The sequence below is a fragment of the Nymphaea colorata genome, chromosome 6, assembly GCF_008831285.2.
Source record: "Nymphaea colorata isolate Beijing-Zhang1983 chromosome 6, ASM883128v2, whole genome shotgun sequence".
NCBI lineage: Eukaryota > Viridiplantae > Streptophyta > Magnoliopsida > Nymphaeales > Nymphaeaceae > Nymphaea > Nymphaea colorata.
The window spans coordinates 13,032,064-13,053,867 of record NC_045143.1 but is presented as its reverse complement, the minus strand read 5'-3'; the positions used below and the strand labels follow the sequence as shown (position 1 = coordinate 13,053,867).

The 21,804-nt window shown below is 36.7% G+C and overlaps 1 protein-coding gene across 1 annotated transcript; it reads left to right on the top strand.

Moving 5' to 3' along the window:
* The first annotated feature begins 6,017 nt into the window (after window positions 1-6,017).
* On the top strand, window positions 6,018-9,154 carry LOC116256582 (nudix hydrolase 24, chloroplastic-like). The gene is made up of 9 exons (XM_031632984.2): window positions 6,018-6,269; window positions 6,467-6,531; window positions 7,391-7,595; window positions 7,687-7,767; window positions 7,885-8,010; window positions 8,096-8,175; window positions 8,457-8,572; window positions 8,661-8,781; window positions 8,870-9,154. The coding sequence occupies exons 1-9, from the start codon at window positions 6,018-6,020 to the stop codon at window positions 8,937-8,939; spliced, it is 1,116 nt and encodes a 371-aa protein (XP_031488844.1). The 3' UTR covers window positions 8,940-9,154.
* The last annotated feature ends 12,650 nt before the right edge of the window (window positions 9,155-21,804 follow it).

Sequence of the window (21,804 nt, the reverse complement as noted above, 5' to 3'; positions counted from 1 at the left end):
ATTGACCATTTTTGCAGAATCAATCCCGGAATCTACCTATTCGAGTCATATTCCAACGTCTTCTTCATTTACCTGCTAATTGCTACGCCCTAAGATCTTTATAGGCTAACACTCAATTTGATGGCCTCTAACTACTTGTTGCACCCATTTTTTTAGGTAAGGCAGCTTATGATCAATTTACTGCACAACCTATCTTAACTGCAGTACGAATCACTGTTATACATATCATCGACTTTAAATCCTCAAGGTAGTTCTACAACCCCAATTAGATACAAATTATTCTTGGCACAAGTACAACTCACAAATAAAAAAACCAAAAACAGGAAAAAAAAACATTGGGAATACATAATGCATATTCAGCATGCAGACACATTTTGGGAATGCATCGTCTGGCTGCACAGACCGATTTTGGAGAGCAGTTCCTGTGAGTCGAGAGAGCTCCTCATCGATGCCATAGGGAAGCCTTAAAGAACGAGGGGGAAAGATGGGATGGACTAAAGACAATAGTGATGGGAGATTTCTCTCATGCATACACAAAACGAATATGCCCTAAACAGGATCATGTTCATGCTAAATCATTGAATCAAAACTTTAACTGTAGCGGAAGTATACCTGAATCCATCTGAACAGCACGGATGGTAGATCGCAGTAGGATTTTTCAGGGTCTGTGCGGCGCACGTGCGGTTTCTCTCAGATAGAGAAGAGACAACGCTAGAAACAATGTTTCAAGCAACCGTTGTACGACCCATGGACCACTATCCTTTTATATCAAGAGCAATTATGGATTCAACCCATCAAAGAGTCCGTAATTGTGTACAGGTATCTATACATTATAAAATAGCTCATACCATATAAAATAACGTAATATCTCAAAATGCAATCACGTAACTGGATATTTACATTAAGACAGCCATAATGTGTGAAATTCCTCATTGACATACGTCAACCCACCAAATGATCCTTACAAATAGAGGCGCTATCAAAGGACTCCAGAAGGAAACTCCAGCCAACCATGACGATGGAAACAGAAACGATTGTAATCGTTACAATATCAAGAAAATCAGAGGACTCACAAAGGAAACTCCAGCCAGCCATAAGGATGGAAACAGTAACAATTGTAATCGTTACAATACCAAGAAGGAAACATCATCTGGCCGACCGTACAAAGACAGTAATACAAAGACAACGGCTGGCCAGGCAGACACTACAGGAGACTAAGATGCAGTTGTCAAACGGAGAGGCGCAGCAACTAAACAAGGAAATAACAACTGTAAATTAGATATTGTTTCCTTTTATAAAGATCGATATAAATCTTGTAAATCAGGAAACGATGATGCCTGTAATTCTATTATAAATAGAAGAAAGATCCACGCCTATCGACACTAAGAACAATAGCACACTAAGAATGATAGCTGCCTTTGTGGACGTAGGTGTGAGTTTACACCTAACCACGTTAACATTAGGCATTCTTTCCTTGAATCAATGCTTGTCTTTAGGAACTTGGGGAGTGTTCATCACAGGTCGTTTTTGGGCAGAGGTGATCGCTCCTGGCTTAAGATCGCTGTTGGAGAAAGCGCAGTCTGGGGAGGGTTGGGTATTGGGTAATGGGGGAAAAAATCGGGAACGGAAAGGGGGAAATGAAGAAGAATCAATGACCCCCTTCGTCTCTTTACATTTACAACCATGGGATAGGAGATCCATTAGAAATCTCCATACGTTATGGCCCTCACTCTCTCTCTCTCTCTCTCTCTTTATATATATATATATATATATATACATATATATATATATATATATATATACATATATATATATATATATATCGTGGCCAATTTGAGTATGGCTTGAAGAATTTTCAGCTTAGTGGAATTCTGAATTGTCTTTCAATAATACTGGTCAATATATATATATATATATATATATAATGTCGTGGCCAATTTGAGGATGGATTAAATAATTTTCAGCTTATTGGAATTCTGATTTGTCTTTCACTAATACTTGTCAACACACACACACACACACACACTATAAACCTCGTGGCCAATTTGAGGATGGATTAAAGAATTTTCAGCCTAGTGGAATTCTGAATTGTCTTTCAATAATACTTGGCCAATTTGAGGATGGATTAAAGAATTTTGAGCTCAGTGGAATTCTGAATTGTCTTTCAATAATATTTTTAAAATAGGCTGACTGGGAAAATCGAGATGTTAGACTGATCTTTGTTCTGCCCAGAGACACTGACCAGGCCTGGTTAGCTGGGTTAATTGAGGAGGAAACCAGGCATGGCCAACCTTCTTATATTTGTCCCTCTTGAATGCTTACGTATTTTTCTTTTGTTCTTATACGTTTATTGGATTTTTGGATTCTAAATTGTTGTTTATTTTAGTTTTGAACTTCAATTTCGGATTTCTGATGCAAAGGAACTTTGAGAATTCTATTTTTAGATCTTAAATTCATATTAAGAAAGGTATTTCAAAATTGATTTGATATTTTGGATCATACATCCATTTTGATTTTGGATCTTGGAAAAAAATCCTAATATTGCTATTCTGGATCTCGGCTCAAATCATGCATCCTGTCTAGAGGTACACTCTAGTTCTTGGATTTTGAATTTTTCGACTTAAATTCAGGTTTGGGTCCAAGTTCCGGTTTTGGATCCTAGGTTTCTGATCTAGGAGTTAAACCTAGATTCGGATCTTTAAATGTGCCTTGAGTCCAATTTCCTTAATTTGCTGTTTTTCTGGAAAACTGGTGCAATTACCTTTTGTTTTCTACGACGGAGATCACCTCAGAGCTGGCGAATCTCAAGATTTTCACATTAGAGAAGCAAATTATGCGTTTTCGAAATGAACGGCGCAATAGCCGTGGCATTGATAGTTCGTGTGACAGGCAAATTCAAGAAAACTTCTTGGTTCAAAGAGGAAGAAGACATTCTCCATTCACGTTGGGCGTCTAACATTCTGAAACAAAGATAACTGAAAATCATCATGATGGAGAAGTGTCATCTGCATTTGTAAATCATATTGGTAAGGTTAAATTTATAAAAAAATAATTGTTTAAATATCATACTTTAAAAAGTCTGGTTTTTGTCCTTGATTTATTTCTCTGGTTTCTACAAATCACTATATACATTTAAGGGGCATAGTACAATCAGTCCGATGGCATGAATAATTGTAAGGATATATTTAAGCTGCCCTCATTAGAATGACCTTTTCAGTATCCGTAGTATCCATTATCATGTGGATACTTGTTTACATTAACAGTAGATTTTCTTTGGAAAGAGGATTTACAAGTATTATATTTTTCTCCATCTTTATCTCCTCCCCTTATGGCAGCTCTATCTTCTCCTTGGTTGGATTCTGTGTCTTCATATCATTTGTTCCCATATCTTGATGAGCTTTAATTTGGACAGCCACAGTTTTCAACTACTACTCTTCTTTTTTTTTTTTTTTTCCCTTTTTGGTGTGTATTACTTATCGTTGTAAATTTGAAAAATCATTACTTGTTCAAGCATGCTTGGTAGAAGCAGAAAGGATGGAGTTTCTACTCATAATATAAATCCAAGCAACCTACCCAACTGATTTTAGGGACGAGTCGCTTGTCCGAGTTTCTGGATTAGCAACCATGGAATTTCTTGGTAAATAAAAATCCAAAGAGCTGATTAGCCATTGTAGCTAGTGAGAGCAATTTAAGATTAAAAAAAAAAAAAAGTCTTTATAGGTTTAGAACTAGAAAAATGGCATAAGTTCATAACTTTCAGATAACCTCAAAACTTTAGCGTCAAAGAAAATCTTCTTTGGGATTTGATTAGGTGGGATGCATTAATATCACAAAGATTTTCTTGTCAAATTGAAAAATGTTGTGTAGCACGGCAAACTGCTCCCCACATTAAGAGGTTAGAAGCATTCCCACTATCATGCTTTCGCTTTATAACAAGCCAGGAGTTACGACATAATCTTTGTTGAATATTTGCTTTTCGAAACTCTTCCGATATAGAATTTTCGTGCCCAACATCAGCACTTGTTTGTAGGATGTTCTCTTTCCCATCTCCTTTCTGGTTGGGCGAAACTTGGGGACAGCTCTAGATGAATCTCAATCTTCCACAAAGACAAGAAATATCTACTAATTATCTGTTGGGTAGAGGCAACGTCTACTGCCAGGTTGAGTGCTGTTGTTTGCCTTCCGCCTTAATCTTACTTGAAGAAAGGACCATCTTTTATGGAGGAAACTCTAACAGATGAAATAAAGGTACTACGGTCGTCTTCTTTTCCTGCAGAAGAAGATACATTAAAATGTCATTCCCACAATCCCACTACCAAAGAAGAATTCCTCACTCGGTGCTCGCCAAATACAGGAAATTAATGAAGCCAAGTTGCCTTGACGACCTTCCATTTTCGTCTACAAATCTAAATTGCAAAAGAGATTAAGATGAACTCTGGAATCTGAATCTGTTTCATGGCGTCTTACCAATTCGAAGTTGCAGAGTTTAGAATGCTTGTTATAAGGTTCCAATGATGGTAGAGGTTCCAATGATGATGCTTCCACCTTCTTTTCTTTGAGGTTTATGAGTTTCATGGCAGTTGCAGGAAGAAGGGAGTTGTTGAAGATGAGGAGGAGGAGGAGAGAGCAGAAGAGATGTTGAATAGAGAAGCAGAAGCCATGGTAGTAGCCAGTAGGTGGTGCGTGGTGGAGAAGGTGCTGGTTACCAACAGTGTGGCTAAAAAATTGGTAAAAGATTAAGGCGGAGGAATGCTGCTGTTTGCCTTCCGCCTTAATCTTACTTGAAGAAAGGACCATCTTTTATATGGAGGAAACTGTAACATGGTCCTTTCTTATATATGTGTGTATTGAAAAAACATACAATTAAGCAAAAAAAAAGGAGGAAAATGAGATAATGTATTTTAATATATAACATTAATTTTCTTTTTTGGTTTTTTCTCCACCATTTACTTTGAAAACATAAATTATCATTATAATTTTTTCTTTCTCTTTCTTCACTTTTAGAAATTATATATATATATATATATATATATATATATATATAACTGGTTTTTTAGAAAAGCAACAGTTTAATAGAACCGAATGATTTAATATGATGGATAATTAAAAATAAAAAATAAAAAGAAAAATATGATAGACATTTTCTTTATATTGTTTACATATTTTCTCCCAACTATCATCTACTTATGACTAGATGATTGAGTGGCTTTCAATTGTCAAATCATTATTTACTTAGTATATATATATATAAATAAAATGAGAAATAAGGTTTGGTCATATAGAAAAACCGGACACTTTAATTTTGATGTTTAAAGTGTGTTCTTTTTTTTTGGAAATCTAACCTTACCTATTCACTGCAAAATATATGTTAAATTGATCATTTTTGGACTTTCATATTATTTTATAATAAGTAAAAATGAATAAAAATTCCCAATTTTTCATAAAAAACAACTTATGTTTTGTATCAAACTAGTTTTTATAACTATATCAATTTATTTATATTTTATTTAAAATACTTTTTTGGCAAAAAATTAAAGCATCGTGTTTTTATCGTTTCTATCAATTTCTCTCTCTCTCTCTCTTTCTCTCTCTCTCTCTCTCTCTCTCTCTCTCTCTCTATATATATATATATATATATATATATATATATATATATATATATATATATATATATATATATATATATATATATATAAAGGAATACATAGCACGGGACTGTGAAGGCTTTGTTGACTTTCAACTGCCCCACTTTTGTCCGTTTTTGACTGAGATTCCTTATTACTCGTTTGAAGGCGACTTTGAATTCTACTTCGAGAAGCCGCTTCGCTTTCTGCGTTGCTTCGCTCTGTTTTTCTTGTCCACCAAGCTCATTACCTTTTTCCCCTCGCACTTCTCCCCATTCTCTTTTCTTCTAAGTTCACACTGACCCTTCTCTCGCATGCAAGTTTGGGAGGCGGTAGTAGTGTTATATAAAGTGCGGTAACCAGCACCTCCTCCACCACGCACCACCTACTACCATGGCTTCTGCTTCTTTATTCAACATCTCTTCTGCTCTCTCCTCCTCCTCCTCATCTTCAACAACTCCCTTGTTCCGGCTAGATGATCGCAGGGGGCTGCTGAGTTTCTCAACTTGTCGGCGAAAGGCCGGGCCTGCAGCTGCCATGAAACTCATAAGCCTCAAAGAAAAGAAGGTGGAAGCAGCATCATTGGAACCTCTACCATCACTGGAACCATATAACAAGCATTCTAAACTCTGCAACTTCGGATTGGTAAGACGCCATGAAACAGATTCTGATTCCAGAGTTCATCTTAGTCTCTTTTGGAATTTAGATTTGTAGACGAGAATGGAAGGTCGTCAAGGCAACTTGCCTTCATTAATTTCCTGTATTTGGCGAGCTATGAGTGGGGAATTCTTCTTTGGTAGTGGGACTGTGGGAATGACATTTTAATGTATCTTCTTCTGCAGGAAAAGAAGACGACCTTAGTACCTTTCTTCTTTGAAGGACATGTCATTGGATACATAAACCCAAAGTAAGTAAAGTTCAATCCACACGCATGTATGTGTGTTTTAATTGGCAACAATTGCATTATGATGAATACGCACCCAATAAATCTCTTGGATAAACATCCAGATCTCCATGATTCATGAATTCAGCAGTGGGGGATGATACCATTTCTCTGACACAGTAATACGTTTTCCAATCATCTGTTTGGTTGAGAAGCAAGATATTCAGGACCTTGACCTTCAATCAAACTCATGAAAACTAAACGTAACATGTATTTCTTTAGTCCTATCGGATCTTTCATGGTCTTTCCATACAGCTCCAGCATCTGGGCTTATCAGAAAATGAAACAGAAGAGCAGATTTGGGCTAAAACACACACATTTAAGTTCCAGTAAAATGCCAGTTTGTTGAGACAGCTTACTATTGGAAATTTCATGCATTCTCACAGAAAACCTGTTTTCTCTTTTTAGAAACTTCATATTATATATCAAAATAAAAGAAAAACTTCATATTATATATCAAAAAAGCGTCTGTTTTGAAAAAACACCAAATGAAAAAATATGCCACAAAACAGAAAAAAAATGCATTTTTTCATACTTCTTTGGCATTTTCTCCACATTTTTTATTTCTACCTTCTTTCTTCTGTTTTTGCGTTTTATTTTTAGAATTCCTTTTTTTTTTAACTTTGATCACATTTTCCAAAGATTTTTTTAATTTTATCGTATTATCGTAATTTAACCGGTCAAGTATTTTATCGTATTTTTCAAAGATATTTTTTACAATGATGTCAAGTATCCTCGGCACTTACCGAGATTGTGAAAACAGGGCACCTTCAGTTCTAATGCAACAAACTGGTATAACATCTTGCTGCAACATATTATGCAGGTTTCTGCAGAATCTCGGAAAATTTTCAGATGTTTTCAGCTTGGTGTGGGACATCGAGGGCGACGTGCGAAAGAAAATCCACAGAAAAGATTTTGGTATTGCCTTCCAACCTACCCTGAGGACCAAGGAAGAGAGAACAGCAGCCATTAGCCACGTGGTCAAGACTCTTCACTTCAATGGCCATCTCCCAAAGCCCCATGGCGAGGTCAGCTTCCATGTCACAGTCTTAATTAACACAGTTTTCCTCCGTCTCTGTCACCTAATTAAGTTTGACTTTCCTTTATTCCATCGGGCAGTTGTATGCAGTGTCAACTCACTTTCATGGGGAGACAATCTTCTCTCTCGACAGAAGCTATGCACCATACTTTGGTATTCAGGTAAAACACTTTAACTTCTGAATCTGTAATTCTTCTTTCAGAATTAAGTAAATAGTTTGCATTGCTCTAGTGTTTATGCTTCACTGGTTTAAAACTGTGGTTTTGCTTTTTCACAAGGGATACGCAGTGCATGTGAACGGTTACGTGGAGAGGAAGGGAGAGAAGAAGGTGTGGGTTGGAAAGAGGAGCATGAGTAAAAGCACATATCCTGGTTTCTTTGATCAACTTGTTGCTGGAGGCTTGGTGAGTACTGATACATGTTCTTAGTTCGAAGTTTTTGGGTAATTTATCCGACCCTTTTGAATATTGATGAACATGAACCATGCAGCCTGAGGGACTCACTTGCAAAGAGAATGTCATCAAGGAGTGCCGGGAAGAAGCTGGAATAGGTCGTGCCATTGCAGAGAGGTTAGTCTTATATTGCAATGAAAATTTTCATCTTTTTAAGTCGAGTGGTTCGTTCCACACCTCCTTCCCTTCCTCTTCCTCTTGTCAGTTTAAGAAAGAAGAGTGCTGTGACAGTGACCAGCACCACCACAAGAATTAAATACATGTCCCTTTATGAGGTGGACCGCATTGCTGCTGATGAACTAAAACCCCTTAGAATAGTCTTCAACATATATTCGGTGTCATGTTTCAAATGGTTTTTTTTTGCTTACATTGAGTGAATTGGCGTGGTGCTGCTGCAGGGCAATGCCGGTGAGCATTCTGAGCTATGAGCAGATCGAAGGCTGCAAGTTTGAGAGATACGTGCTCTTCTGCTATGACTTGCACCTCCCTCGGAATTTCACGCCTCAATGCACAGGTAGATTGTAGTTTCATTTCCTTTCTTTTGCATTTGTATTTGGAAGTCTAATTCTAAGTTGTTCTAATAAACTTGATTTGTTGAATAGATGGGGAGGTGGAAAGCTTCCATCTTCTATCGATCCCCTGCATCAAGAACATCCTTGAAACTTCAACCAAGTTCAAGCCAAGTTGTGCTATAGTAACCATCGATTTCCTCATACGCCATGGGTAAGATCACCTTCTTTGTTTATGGCAAGTTCTGCATAAATATAAATATACTGGTTTTATCAACTACCTTCCTTGTGATATTTTACAGGATGATAAAGCCAGATCAGAAAGGCTACCTAACCCTGTTGAAAAGCCTAAGAGGGGGCAACTGCCTCTGAAGTAGCCAAGCAGGAATGAAGATCAAATATTCTTTTTTATTGTTTGATATCTTTATGTAAATATCATTGAAAGCGATTGTTTATCATTGTTTTTTCTCTTCCCTGGTTTCCCTTCTACATGCCTTGTTGTAAATAAAGCGGCAGCTAAAGAGCTCCCTTTCTGTATATCATGGTCCTTACCGACCACCTTGAATTCAAAGATTCCTTTATTCTTAGTGCTTGAGTTGCGTGGACTTTTACCAAGTAGTAACGTGTATGACCAACTAAAAAAGTGGACGCGGGCATTTAAAGCTATTCCATTTTGAGTTTTGTTCTTCAATGCGAGCAATTGAATATTGTGGGAATATATGCCACTATTCAATGTAGGAGGGGAAAGCACTGGTAAGGCGAGATCGATTCCTTTGACGCGAAAAACTGGCTAATCCCCAATACGAGATTTTTTCCATAATCGTCCTCGTCTTAGTACCTACATGCAGCATTCATCGTTTCATTTTCACACTCATGGGGGACCCCAGGGTGGGCCAGCAGGGGCCATGGCGCCACTAAATTTTGAAGAAAATATATACATAAAAATATTTTGGATGAACTATCCCCTAACAATGGAGCATGTGCTATGAATTAGAAATGACCATAATCTAGTGGCTAGTGGCTAAATGGAAGACTCCTTATCAAGATGCCTGGGCACCTGGCCAAGCTGCCGGCGGGTACATGGTACTTAGCCCGACTTTAATTTGGGCTCGGCCTCAAAAAAAAAAAAGGGTACCAGCCAGCCAGTTCGGTAGGCTCGATAACAGATTTTAATATATATTTTATTTTTTTTATATATAATTATAATATTTTATTACGATTAATATCTATATATTATTTTATATTAAAAAGATATATTTTATAATTTAATCAGGCTGGGCTCAGACTTAAGTTTTGAATGTCGGGCTGGCCTCGCACCCAAGTTTTCGGTGTCGGTCCGGCCTGATGCCTAGGCTTATATGAAGACAGAAAATCGTATGAGGTAGGAATTTCTCTTATAAAAAATCGTATGAGGTAGAAATTTCTCCTATAAAACGATAAAAATGCCCCTCTACGACTACGGTCTTCCATGTGACATGGAAATCCTTCTCCAATAATATTTTACCTCCACATAAATTTGGAGAAAATAAATGGGACACAAGAAAATTTTTTCAAACGTTTTGTGCCTTTCTACTTCTTAACAACGCTAAAAACGTGGTTTTCTTGCTTTACACATTGGGCAATGATTACCATAGTAAACGAATTACAGTTTTAGCCCTAGAGATTTCTTGGACCTTTCTACGTTTTTTGTGTGAATATTGCAGAGACATGATATCTACATTGAGAATTAATAATACCTGTAAATAGTATTCGATATAGTCTTTCTTGAGTTTCAACACAGGCGGAAAATGCTTGTTCCATGGTTACGAAACTCACAGTGAAGCAGAGAGTCTAAAAACTGTCTAAAACAGGGTTAGACTTAGGTATTCTGGTCATTGGTCAGTGGCAAACTTATAATTACTACCCATGACCAGGGTTAGATTGATAATTGAATACTTAAAATTACATTATGCTAAACATAATTAAATTTAGTTAATGTTATTTTAAGAGCTTACACACCTTAATTAATGATTAATTAAAGCTCGTAAGGTTGGATTAAGCATTAAACTAATCCAGAATTGAAATTGATTATTCCAATCTAATTAAATATGTTAACCTCCTCATATCAGGAAATTAATTTTTCACTTCCACATATTATTAATTAGTTTTCACAACCTCTTTAAAAATAGAATATGTGAAAATACAATATAATAGTAATTAATAAAAATAGAACATTATTTTCTTTATAAATAGGGGTTGCCGCCCCATTTTGGAGAGCAAGTTGAGAAGAGGAGAGAGAAGAAAAGATAGTAGAGAGAGAGAAACAATGAGCGGGAAAGTGACTTTTGGTGATGAAACTCTGCTGAACCTCCCACGTGCGCATTGCTATCTTCTAGAGCAGCAATATAGCAAAAATCTAAGGTACAATAAAATTTATTGCAGTTTCTTCGATTAAATGTAAAATTTTAGATTTTTGATTATAAGAACTTTCATTTCTTCTTCTAGGCTCCGCTCTGCAGCTATTCTTCTAGTATTCTTACGGATCGGAATTGAGAAAATTGGATCGGTCGATGAGATTCTACCAAATTTGCATTTAGAACTTCGGACCCCATCGTTGTACGTTCGAGCAATGAACGGACTGCGTCAATGATATTTACTTAGCTTAAGTGTCTTGGTTGCATCCAAACCCCCGCCGAACCATGCACCGAATCACTATATCCCGAACTTTGGCGGTAGGCCAGACCAAGCCGTGGAGCCCAATTTGCCTTGGTTAACCATGACCGTTTTCAAATCCTGATTAGCCATGATCCAACCTTGCTTGGGTAATCTTGGCCACGCTCGTGATTGACCTCTAGCCATGCGAGCGATTGACCACACAGAATTTCAGTTATGATTTGTTGTTCATAATATATAATTATATTATTCATATGGTTGCTTAGACTAGCAAAATTGGGATTAAGTGGCTTGAAGTAAGTCGCAAATTTAAGTGAATGACTTAAGCTAATTAACTTTAGTTTGATTTTTTAAGTACACGTTTATGCTACATGCATGTTATTCAATTGTATTTGATTATGGAAACGTACGCAACACTTGGACAGGGAGTTTATAATTGAGTTCGAAGAAGAGTGTTGTTTCATGATAAACCCGCACTTAAGCTCTGAGATTAGCGCAATTGATAATGAAAGTTGGGTAGTGATGTGAAAGTAGGCCCATGCATTGGATTAATTGAGCATGATGATTGTTTACTTATTTCACGCGATGATTGTTCATGACCCAAGTTATCATTTTGATGTGGGCAACGGCCTAGGGTCGCTTTTTTGTTTCTGGGTTAATGATATATGGGCAAAGTTAGAGAACGGCTCAGTATATCGAAAATGAAAAGTCTGAGATTGACACATGTAGCAACTATAAATAGTCAAATGCAACTGTAAAACATAAAAGGGGTCAGGTTGGGTGGCGCATGGGGGGGCACCCGCGTGATCAAAACCTTTCCTAAATGAAGGGATTGATGTATAAAGTGTTTCTTTTCCAGGCTACTTAAAGGAAAATCCGCCGGCATGAGGCAGCGAGTGTGGAATGCAGTTACTACAGTAACATAGTTGAGCTCAACGAAATATGGAGCCACGACAATGGTTACATCAAATTATGTCAATATTTTCGATGTTTCTATCGTAAGTTGTAACAGTCTACCTAAATACATCAACAAAATGAGTGACGTCATATGATTTTACTCAAGTGAGTGTGTGTGCATCGTTGTAATTCATGCGCATAAGAATTGATTGTCCATTCATTTATTTATGTATTTAATTGCTTCCATTATGACTATTGATGTGAATGATTATTTTATGACTCTGAATGAGTCTGATTTGTTGGAATGCTGAAGAAATTGGCATAACAAACTTAGTAAATCTTTCGATTCCAGAATTATCACTGGTGTTGAAGTGAACCTACCTCCAGTGATGATACTTGCTCATTTTCATTTTTCACAATCAATACAATGTAGAAACTTTACATATGTAATAGAACAACAGAGATCTTGTTATGATTTTGATTGTACTCAGCGGTTGTGCTTATGCTATGTCTATTATGTCTCCTTAGGTACTAAATATGCTTAAGATGATGTTTGTTGATTGGATGGTTGAAAGCATGGGGGATTACTGGGAAGAAACACGTCCAATGTCATATAAATACCTTTGTCCACTTTTGTCTGTACATATATGGATGTCCTTTTGATGCTTGAAACTAAGACTTTGAGAGTTGTAGCTCTTTGACACATATACGAAGTAACTGTTTATAAAAAGGTGGGTGTTCTTCATTAGAACCATCGTGTTGCACGCCAATTACGCAGCAAGTTATTTGCACGTAGTAGACAGATCAAACCTACGCTCACTACATAGGTGTGTGATTGTTATCCTTTCGCATGGTCATTATGACCCTTAAACAAAAAATCTCTACTCCTATTTCATGTTTGCAACTAACTGTCTATGACATTAGAGCATTACACTTAATGGTATCAGAGTGACCCCATTCTTTCATCATATTAGCCCTTGATCACAATGTCATCTGGCATGTGGGTACCAGATAAAAGTTATTGCTAAGATATTAAAAAAATCATTGTGGCTTACCTTAAGCCAAATAAATTGAAAAATTATCTAACAAGCAATAAAATTTGTGTGTTGTAGAAAGTAAAGTCTTAATTCACTAACAAATATCTCAGTATAATAGGCAGTTATCTTGGCAAGATGCCTCAGGAACTAGTGGTGGTCAGGAAAGAGATGGGGGCTATAAACAAAGAGATCAGGTTGATATCGTGAAGATTTTATGAACTATTTCTAGGTCTATGCAGACCTTGGCCCAAGCAAGTACTCAACCCACTGTCATGGCAATCAACATAAGCAGTTCATGAGCATAACCAAAATTTATAGGAGCCGCAGACACACTGGATGCTGGAGGATGTCACAATTCCTTGAATTGGCTCATCATTGTAGAACTCATGAAGAGTATATCTGTGAGTTACAACATATGGTAAAGTACTACCTGAATACGTACGCTACTGACAAGGCCAAAGAAAATAAATTTATCAAAGGACTAAATAATAACTTGAGGTTGAGAATGATGGAAAAGAGTCCTATAGACTTGAAATAGGGAACCAGATAAATGAGACTCTGGGTCAATTCAAAATCACGGGAAAAGAAAATTTTATGAGTCTAGAACATCATCACAAATTCCAATTAAGACACCTTTTATGCCTAAACAGAGGCCTTTTCCACCAACTCCATCTCGTAGAACTTTTTTCCTAAACAAGCCTAATATGAAATACTGTCATTTTTGCCACCAACTACACCCTAAAAGACCATGTCCTATGCTTTCATGGGTATGTTAAATTGTGGTGATAAGGACATTTTGCTAGAGAATGTTCTAAGAGACAAAGATTTACGAGACCGAGTGTGTCACTCTACCTATGCTATTAGTTAAGAAGAAGGATGGATCATTTTGGTTACGCATTGATTATTGAATGCTTAATCGATTGGCAATTAGGGAACGCCTGTGTGTTCTTTAAGATCTGCATACTCAATTTGTTGGCAGCATTTTTCCCCAAGTCCCAAGCCTAAGTGAACGTCCATCCAATAAAAGAAGAGAGAGAGAGGACAAGCCGACCTCCGCCTGCGACTGCACTGACCAGTGGCAGAGCCACTTTGTAGCTTGTGTGGGCAATTGCCCACACCAGCTCACTATATTAATATTATTCACATATACCAACTTTGTTAATTTTTAGTTTTTATATATATATATATATATATGAGTGTGCCTTAAGATTTGACATTTAAACCTGCCATTGGTGCCGAGCCGACCATGGTCAGAAAATTTGGGCCAACTTCAGTGACTAAGCCAGAAATTTCTTGTTAATATAAATTTCAAAGCACACATATGTAAAAAAAATAATAAAATTTATATATATAAATAATATAAATTTAGTGGTCCCGTGTGGACAATTGCCCACTTCAGTCACAACACACAACACAGCAGCAGGTGGCAAACATCTCCATGCAGCACCAAGGCCTGCATGGCAACCGGGCCTTGGTGAAAATAAAAAAAAAAAATTGTAAAAATGTTAAAAAGTATAAAATACCTAATTTTTTATTAAAAATTTTCAAAAATACCTTCCACCCCTTTGGCACATTCCACATATAAGTGTGCACGCAACTCAGATGCGAAAAAAACCATCCCTGCATGTTGCATCTTCGCTCGGTTAAGCTGAAGAAAACCGGGTTGTTATTTGTTTACTTGTATCTTGCCCGGGTCGGACCGGTTCGGCTGGCTAGGATGGTCCTCCATTGTTGACTCGGTTCTCTCTTCTTTTAATGCAGGATCCCTCTTTTCCAAACGTCTGAAACAAAGAGGCTGTAGTTTTGCACTTGCTCTCCTTAATCAGCGTCCAAAATTAGGTTGGGGCTGATTCATTTAATGCTGCCTCCTGCTCATTATGGGTTCCAGACGGGTGGTTCCCTTCTCAGTGGGAGTCTGTTCAATGCTCTTTAATGCGGGGACCGAGCTCAGTTCTTGACTTACCATGTAGACCTAGACCCCTGACCAGTCTCAGTCAAACTCGATGAGTCCCGGGTCAATCGCTTGCAAACGGACCGATCTTGCTTTATAATTAATTTTTCTAAGTTGACCTTGGTTTTGACTGTCCCCAGAATATTGACTGAGCTCGGTTGCCCTATGGTAGCCTTCTCCTTCTCCTTTAACGTTTGACGTGCCTCATGGCGACCTACTTTTGTCCGACTCCTTAGTTTGGGTCTTGATATGCTCGATTGACTCACTTAGACTTGTGTTAGGTTCACCATCCTTGAAAGATGTCTGTCTCAAAGACCTACCGCAATTAATGTGGGGATCTCATAGCCATTTCATTTCATCCACAATGTCCCTTTCTCTCCACCCCCAGACCACCGACACCTGCTTCACTAAGGCTCTACCATTTTACATCTTAAGATTTAATGAGGTAAGAGCTGCCCTTCGGCCTCATCCAAGGGCGGAGCCAAGGGGGGCCAGCAGGGGGGCCTGGCCTCCCCTTAAATAATAAAAATAAAAATAAAATAAATTTACATGTAAATTTTAAAAAATTCACTTATCTTATATAAAAATTTTGAAAAATGATATTTCGGCCCCTGTCAAAATTTTAAAACTTTAATTCGGCCCCATTCTTGAAAAATCTCTCGCTCTACCCCTGGTGTCATCACATCACCCGGTGCATTTGGGGGATCTTTATTTGGTATGTCATGATCAAATCTGGTATAAGGCTGGAGTCTTTGGGTACGAATATTTTGTCTCTGTAAAGAATATGATTTTTTTAGGGTTTAGTTTGGCAGAGAGGCATTTTGGGATTCAAGGCTCTCCTTGATTGATTTGATCTTGGGTTGTTGGGTTGAGGTAGAGATTTTCCCCCAGATGTCACAAGGCATCAACCACCAGCTTGTTCCCAAGTCCTTTCTTGTAGTGAACTTCAAAATCATACCCTAATACTCTTACTAACCACTTTTGTTGATTGGGAGTTGAAACGCTTTGAGCACTTTTTACCCAATAGATAGGGTCTCCATTTCTCAATAGTTATTTCTTTGCCATATCCTGATAATGGTTTGGCCCTGGACGACAATGCCTTGCTCATAAAGGCTATATGATGCCCTCCTGAGACAGTACTTTTCCTGTTCTAGCATCACAAGCATCAGTTTCTATCTCAAAAGTTTTTGTAAACCCCTAAAATCACTGCACTAGTCATTGCCTATTTGAGTTTTTCAAAAGCTTGTTTAGCTTTGTCAGTCCATAGTCAAGGGATACCCTTGAACAAAACTCCTAGAATATATAGGTCTGGGTAAGGCTGGGCGTGGGGTACCCGACGAGTACCGGGCCCGTAAAAAAGGGCACAGCGGTGGCCTGGGCTTAATCAGGCAGGCCCAGATGGGCTTGATTAAGCCCGGTTCCACCCGATATGATTTTTTTAGTATATATTTTATTGATTTTTATATATAATTATAACATTTTATTAGGATTAATTATATTTATATGTTATGTTATATTAAAATATATATTTTTTCATTTAATCAGGCCGCGCTCAAACTTGGGTTTTAAGTGTCGGGCCGAGCCCAAGCCCGAGTTTCGAGTGTTAGGCTGGCCTGAGCCCAATTCCTTATCGGGCCCACCTGATGCTTACGCTTAGGCCTGGGAAGCCTCTTAACCCTATTTGGTCTTTAGGGAGTGGTCAATAATTTATAGTTGTGAACAAACTAAAATTTTGTCATTGTTTTTGAATGATTTTCTAACTTGCATTTGCCCATGACCCTAGAATAGTGTCAGACTTCCCTATCTTTTCCCCAGTAGTACCACCAATACCATAAACATAGGAAAACCCCAGCCTTTTTAGTTAACCCTAGGTCATTTTTACTTGCCATTTTACCCCTAAACCCCAGGAAAACCATAGAAATTGGTTCTCTAAGGCAAATCTAATTTCAATCAGTTTGCCCTAGATTCCACTTAGGTCATAAGGTTGTCATTTATGATTTACAAGTGGCTAGACCTGCTCAAAATGACACATTTAAACCAAACTCAAGACCCTAAAGACATGAGAGATCAAAAAATGTTCACGCTCTTTTTTCCTACATCGTAAGCCTCCGATCGATCGATTGGCAAGAACTATAATAATCTTATGGCATTGCTTCCTTCACATGATTGGGAAGCCTTTGTGTCAGCAGCACCGGTACCCTATCTCTCAAGATATTGCTATTTAATTTTTAGATCTTTTGAACCATTGCTCTTGCCTCGAAATTAACCTACTTGAGCCTCAACCGAACTTATGGCATGTTCGTCTCACTAAGACTAGCCTAACCCAAGCTCAACTTAGGTTAACTCATCCAAGATCCAGTCCAATTTAGTTTTCAAGTTGCTAGGAGGTCACTCTATTTTTATGGATTGTTATTTGTTTGCATATCTTAATGTTTTCACTATAATTTAGTGGCGTAAAAATTGAGCTGCTAAAACTTTTTAATGACAAAAACACTGTGCCACTAAGGTTGTCACTGTAGGTACCATCACTGAAACAAAAAGTGACAAAAAAGTCTGTGCGCCATTTACTATATTTGCGAAAAAGCTGCGCTATTGATAATTTATTGCCGCAAAAAATGTTGCTTCATTGTAAACGTTCAATTGCGTCTTCTTGCGCTATTGAAGATTACATTTGCGCCACTGAATCTGTGCCGACCACAAGGGTTACCAGTAAAAATGGTGACAAATTTCTGTGTTACTAATTTCCCTTCCTATTAGTAGGGAAGAAGTTGCACCACTGATTCTTTTTTTTTTTAAGCTGAATATTACGAAATCAAGATGCTTAGGCTAGCTTCTTTTGCTTATTTATCTGCTAATTGAAGGGAATTATTTTACTAGTCATGGAATTGACAACTAGCATAAGAATATACATTATTTCAGTTACATGTTCTTCGTTTCTTATTCATAAGCTTATAATACTTCCTCTGATTTCACGTTTGCATTTGAATTTATAAAAGAACTTAAGTTTTCTCATCACATGCCTCGAGATTATTGACATTACATGTGAACTTTGATCCTAGTCCAATCCCTACATTGATTCTGTTTCCAAAATCATGCATACTATAACTAGATGTGCTATGAAATGTTTTGTTTGTTATGTTTGATATGCATTCATATATTTTGCTTTCACTTTGCATCATGCATTCCATTTTAAACTATGCACTTAAAATTAGGTCTATGTGAGAATCATGATGAATTAATCGACTATGTGCATGTTATAAAGTCATTGTATGCACTTGATTTGAACTAAGTTTCATAAGGATACATGTTTTTAAAAGCATAGTTTTGAATTAAAAAATAAACCTATTTTCAAACATGTTTTCCAAAATTCTAGGTTCAAACATGATTGGAATCTAAACCTTAGACTTGACCTACCTAAAACTTGTTGAGGTTATTCAATGCTTTAACTCAGACCTGACATCGAGCCTACTACAACAAACATGATCCTAACCCATGTCTGAAGCCCTTATCTTAGCTAGGTTTATTTAAGTCAACTCCTTTCGCCTCAAATGGGTAGACCATACAAACATAGAATAGATCCAAACTTCTTCAATTGTACAACAGGCCTCTAAATTTGGATTTATATCTAATCATACCTCATTTTGGACATCCAATTTGGAGCTGTAGATCTGTTTGGACCACTTTCAACCCTTGCATCGGATCTTATGGAAAATCAGATCTTTACTCAGACTTCTGATATTATATCTAGAACTTTGACATCGGATCTTGGAATTTGGATCATGATTTCAAACCCCAAGCTCTACAAAGCCCTCACTTACTTTTATGCATTTTCAGCTACCCTCTAATGTTGGTAGACAACAACAAGCCAATTGTTGCCATAGCCTCCATTCGCAAGTTTACTTTCATCCAATTACTCCTAATGCTATCATTAGAGGTCTCCTGCATGCACCCATCAAGTTTGGGCATAGCAAAATCTGGTGTGACATATGAAGAACATGGTTATGTTGCTTCTAGTGGACAATATAGGAATACATGTAACATCTATTTCTCCTAGTAGACTTCCAAGGACTTGGTGTTTTCATACAAATTTGGTAGCTTCATGTGTTCGATCATCTAGCATTTATTGAATGGGACCCGACTTCTCAATACAAAGTTTGATTGTTCTTGGCATTTTTATCAGGGGTAATCAAGTCAAGAACTAAATTTTACTCTTCTATTATTCAAGTGTCTAAATATCATCTTAATGCTCATGCAAGAATAAAACAATGTGCCCTAGTTTTTGAAAGTACTAAAGAATACAATTTGACCTTCAAAACTTAGGATTTTAGAATATGATGTTATTCATGCATTAACCCCTGTTGTCATCATATCCCTAGCGATGATTTACCCTAAACCACATTATGCATGCTTTATCAAAAAATTTGATGATTAGGATGGGTTTGGATGCTGAGGCTTGGACTTTATTACATAAATTTTCAAGAAAGTTAAGATCTAAATTTGGATGTTGGGACATTTTGATATTTTAAGGAAAACCTTTAATTTTGGAACCAAGGTTTAGGTTGAAGTGAATTGATTTGTGATTTATGAAGCTATAAATTTGGTAGACTTTGGACTTAGGTTTTCACAACTATTTTTATAATTATTGTTTTTCTTATTAGGTGAAGATTTATATCTTTGTTGTTTCAGTGACAATGGTTTACGTTTGATTAAAATGGGTTTAACTTAATTTATTTGCTTCTTATTATCTTTAGGTTGAGTTTTAGTCCTAACTTTTAAATGTTTGACTTTAGTTCAATGTGTTTAATAATTGGTTAAGAGGTCAGTTGGTTAATGCCTTAAGCTTATTGTTTTAGGGTTTAAAGATTTTAGCTCTTATAGTTTCCATAAATTGGATATTTTGATGATAATTTTGCTAAGTTTTGTGGCCTATATTTAAAATATGCTTAATATATGAATTGGTTTCTAAGGTCTTGATTTTTCTAAGTGTTGGGTTTTTCTTAATCATTTAATTCTTTGAGGTGAACCAGAAAACTGGGTTTGGATAGAAATTCCTTTGAAATCATAGACGTAAGTTAGAAAATATTATGCCTGATTAGAATTTAATCAACTTTGGATTACTTCCTATAACCCAATAAATACTTAACTTATAACATTAAACCCATCTTGTTTAAATTATAAACAGAGGTAAATGGTGTGTTTTAATGGCCCAAACATGCTTAGTTTGAAGCTCAATGCTTGCCTAATCTAGGTGAACTCATTTGAATGTTTCAAGGATAATTATTTGTTCCCAATCCATGATTATTGCTGCATTTAAGGGATAACCATCTTTAAGTCTCTACTACACGTAGTGCATGTAGATATGTTTAATTAAACAAACTAAAGAGGGATAAACTAAATCAAATGCATAGAAAATTACCAACTTAAGTAGAGAGAAAAAAAAATAGAGAAAGGGGGATACTTAACCCCTCCAAATTGCCAAATTGATGAGGAAATTAAATCTAAATGAGCATATTTGAGGTTTTAACATGTGATTATTTTCTAAAGCAAGATTAGTATCATGGTTAAGGGATTAATCGTCCTTACACTTTAACTTGTTGTGTGCAAATATACTTTACTTAACAAAATTAAATACTAAATAAAATTAAAAACTAGTTTCAAGATAGACAGGCGTACCCCATCCTTTTAGTGCCTAATCAACAAGGAAATTAGATCTTAGTGTGCTTATTTGAGATTCTAAGAGATGATTTTGGTTCCCCTAAGCCAAGATTTATATTGCAGCTAAGGGACTTGAAAGCCAACTAGGCAAATGAAAATATGTTTAACTTGAGCAAATTAAATATAAAATTAAGGAGTAGTTTGAAAGGAGTGAGGGGCATACCTAACCCCATTGGTGCCTAATTAATAAATAAATTAAATCCTAAACTAATCTTCCATAGAAGCCAATATGGGAAAGAGGGAAACTCAAAGAGAGTTGAGGAAGAGCGAGAAGGAGGGAGAGAATGAATGAAAGCGAAGGAGAGAAGAGTGTGGGCTTGATGCTCAAATCAAATGGGAGAAGTGGGGGCTATTTATAGTGGTGGATTCCTTTTGCCCCTTTGCCTAAAGCTGAAAAAAATAATAAGTAGGTCACAACAACCTACAAAAGTGCATGATTGCCAACTCAGGGGCATTTTCATGGTATAAAAAACATTTGTTCGATCGGGTAAAGTGTGATTTCACCCATTTGGTATAGTTTGTCACCCGGAAGAAATAGTTTGGATCTGAAAGTAATAATTTGTAGCTTGAAATGGATCCAAAAGTGACAGTTTGGATCATGCAGATCTCACAAAGTGAGGTTTGGATTCAGATTAGATGGAAAAATGATATTCTAGATCCCAATGGATCCAAAAGTGATGTTTGGATTGGGATAGATCTAAAAGTTGTTGTTTGAAAATGAATGGATCACAAAGGAATAATTTGGTTACGAATGTATCCAAAAGTGGCTTTAGATCCATATTGGATCTAAAACTGGTATTTTTGGATCTGGGGAGATCCGAAACTGATAGTTTGGATCTGAAATGAATCCAGAAGTAAAATCTAGATATGACATTGATAGTTTCAGTCTGACATGAATCCAAAAAATGAGACTTGAATTTGGTTTTGGATCTAAATTCTATTTGAGGCTTGGATTTGGTTCCAAATTTGGTACTGCGACCAAGCT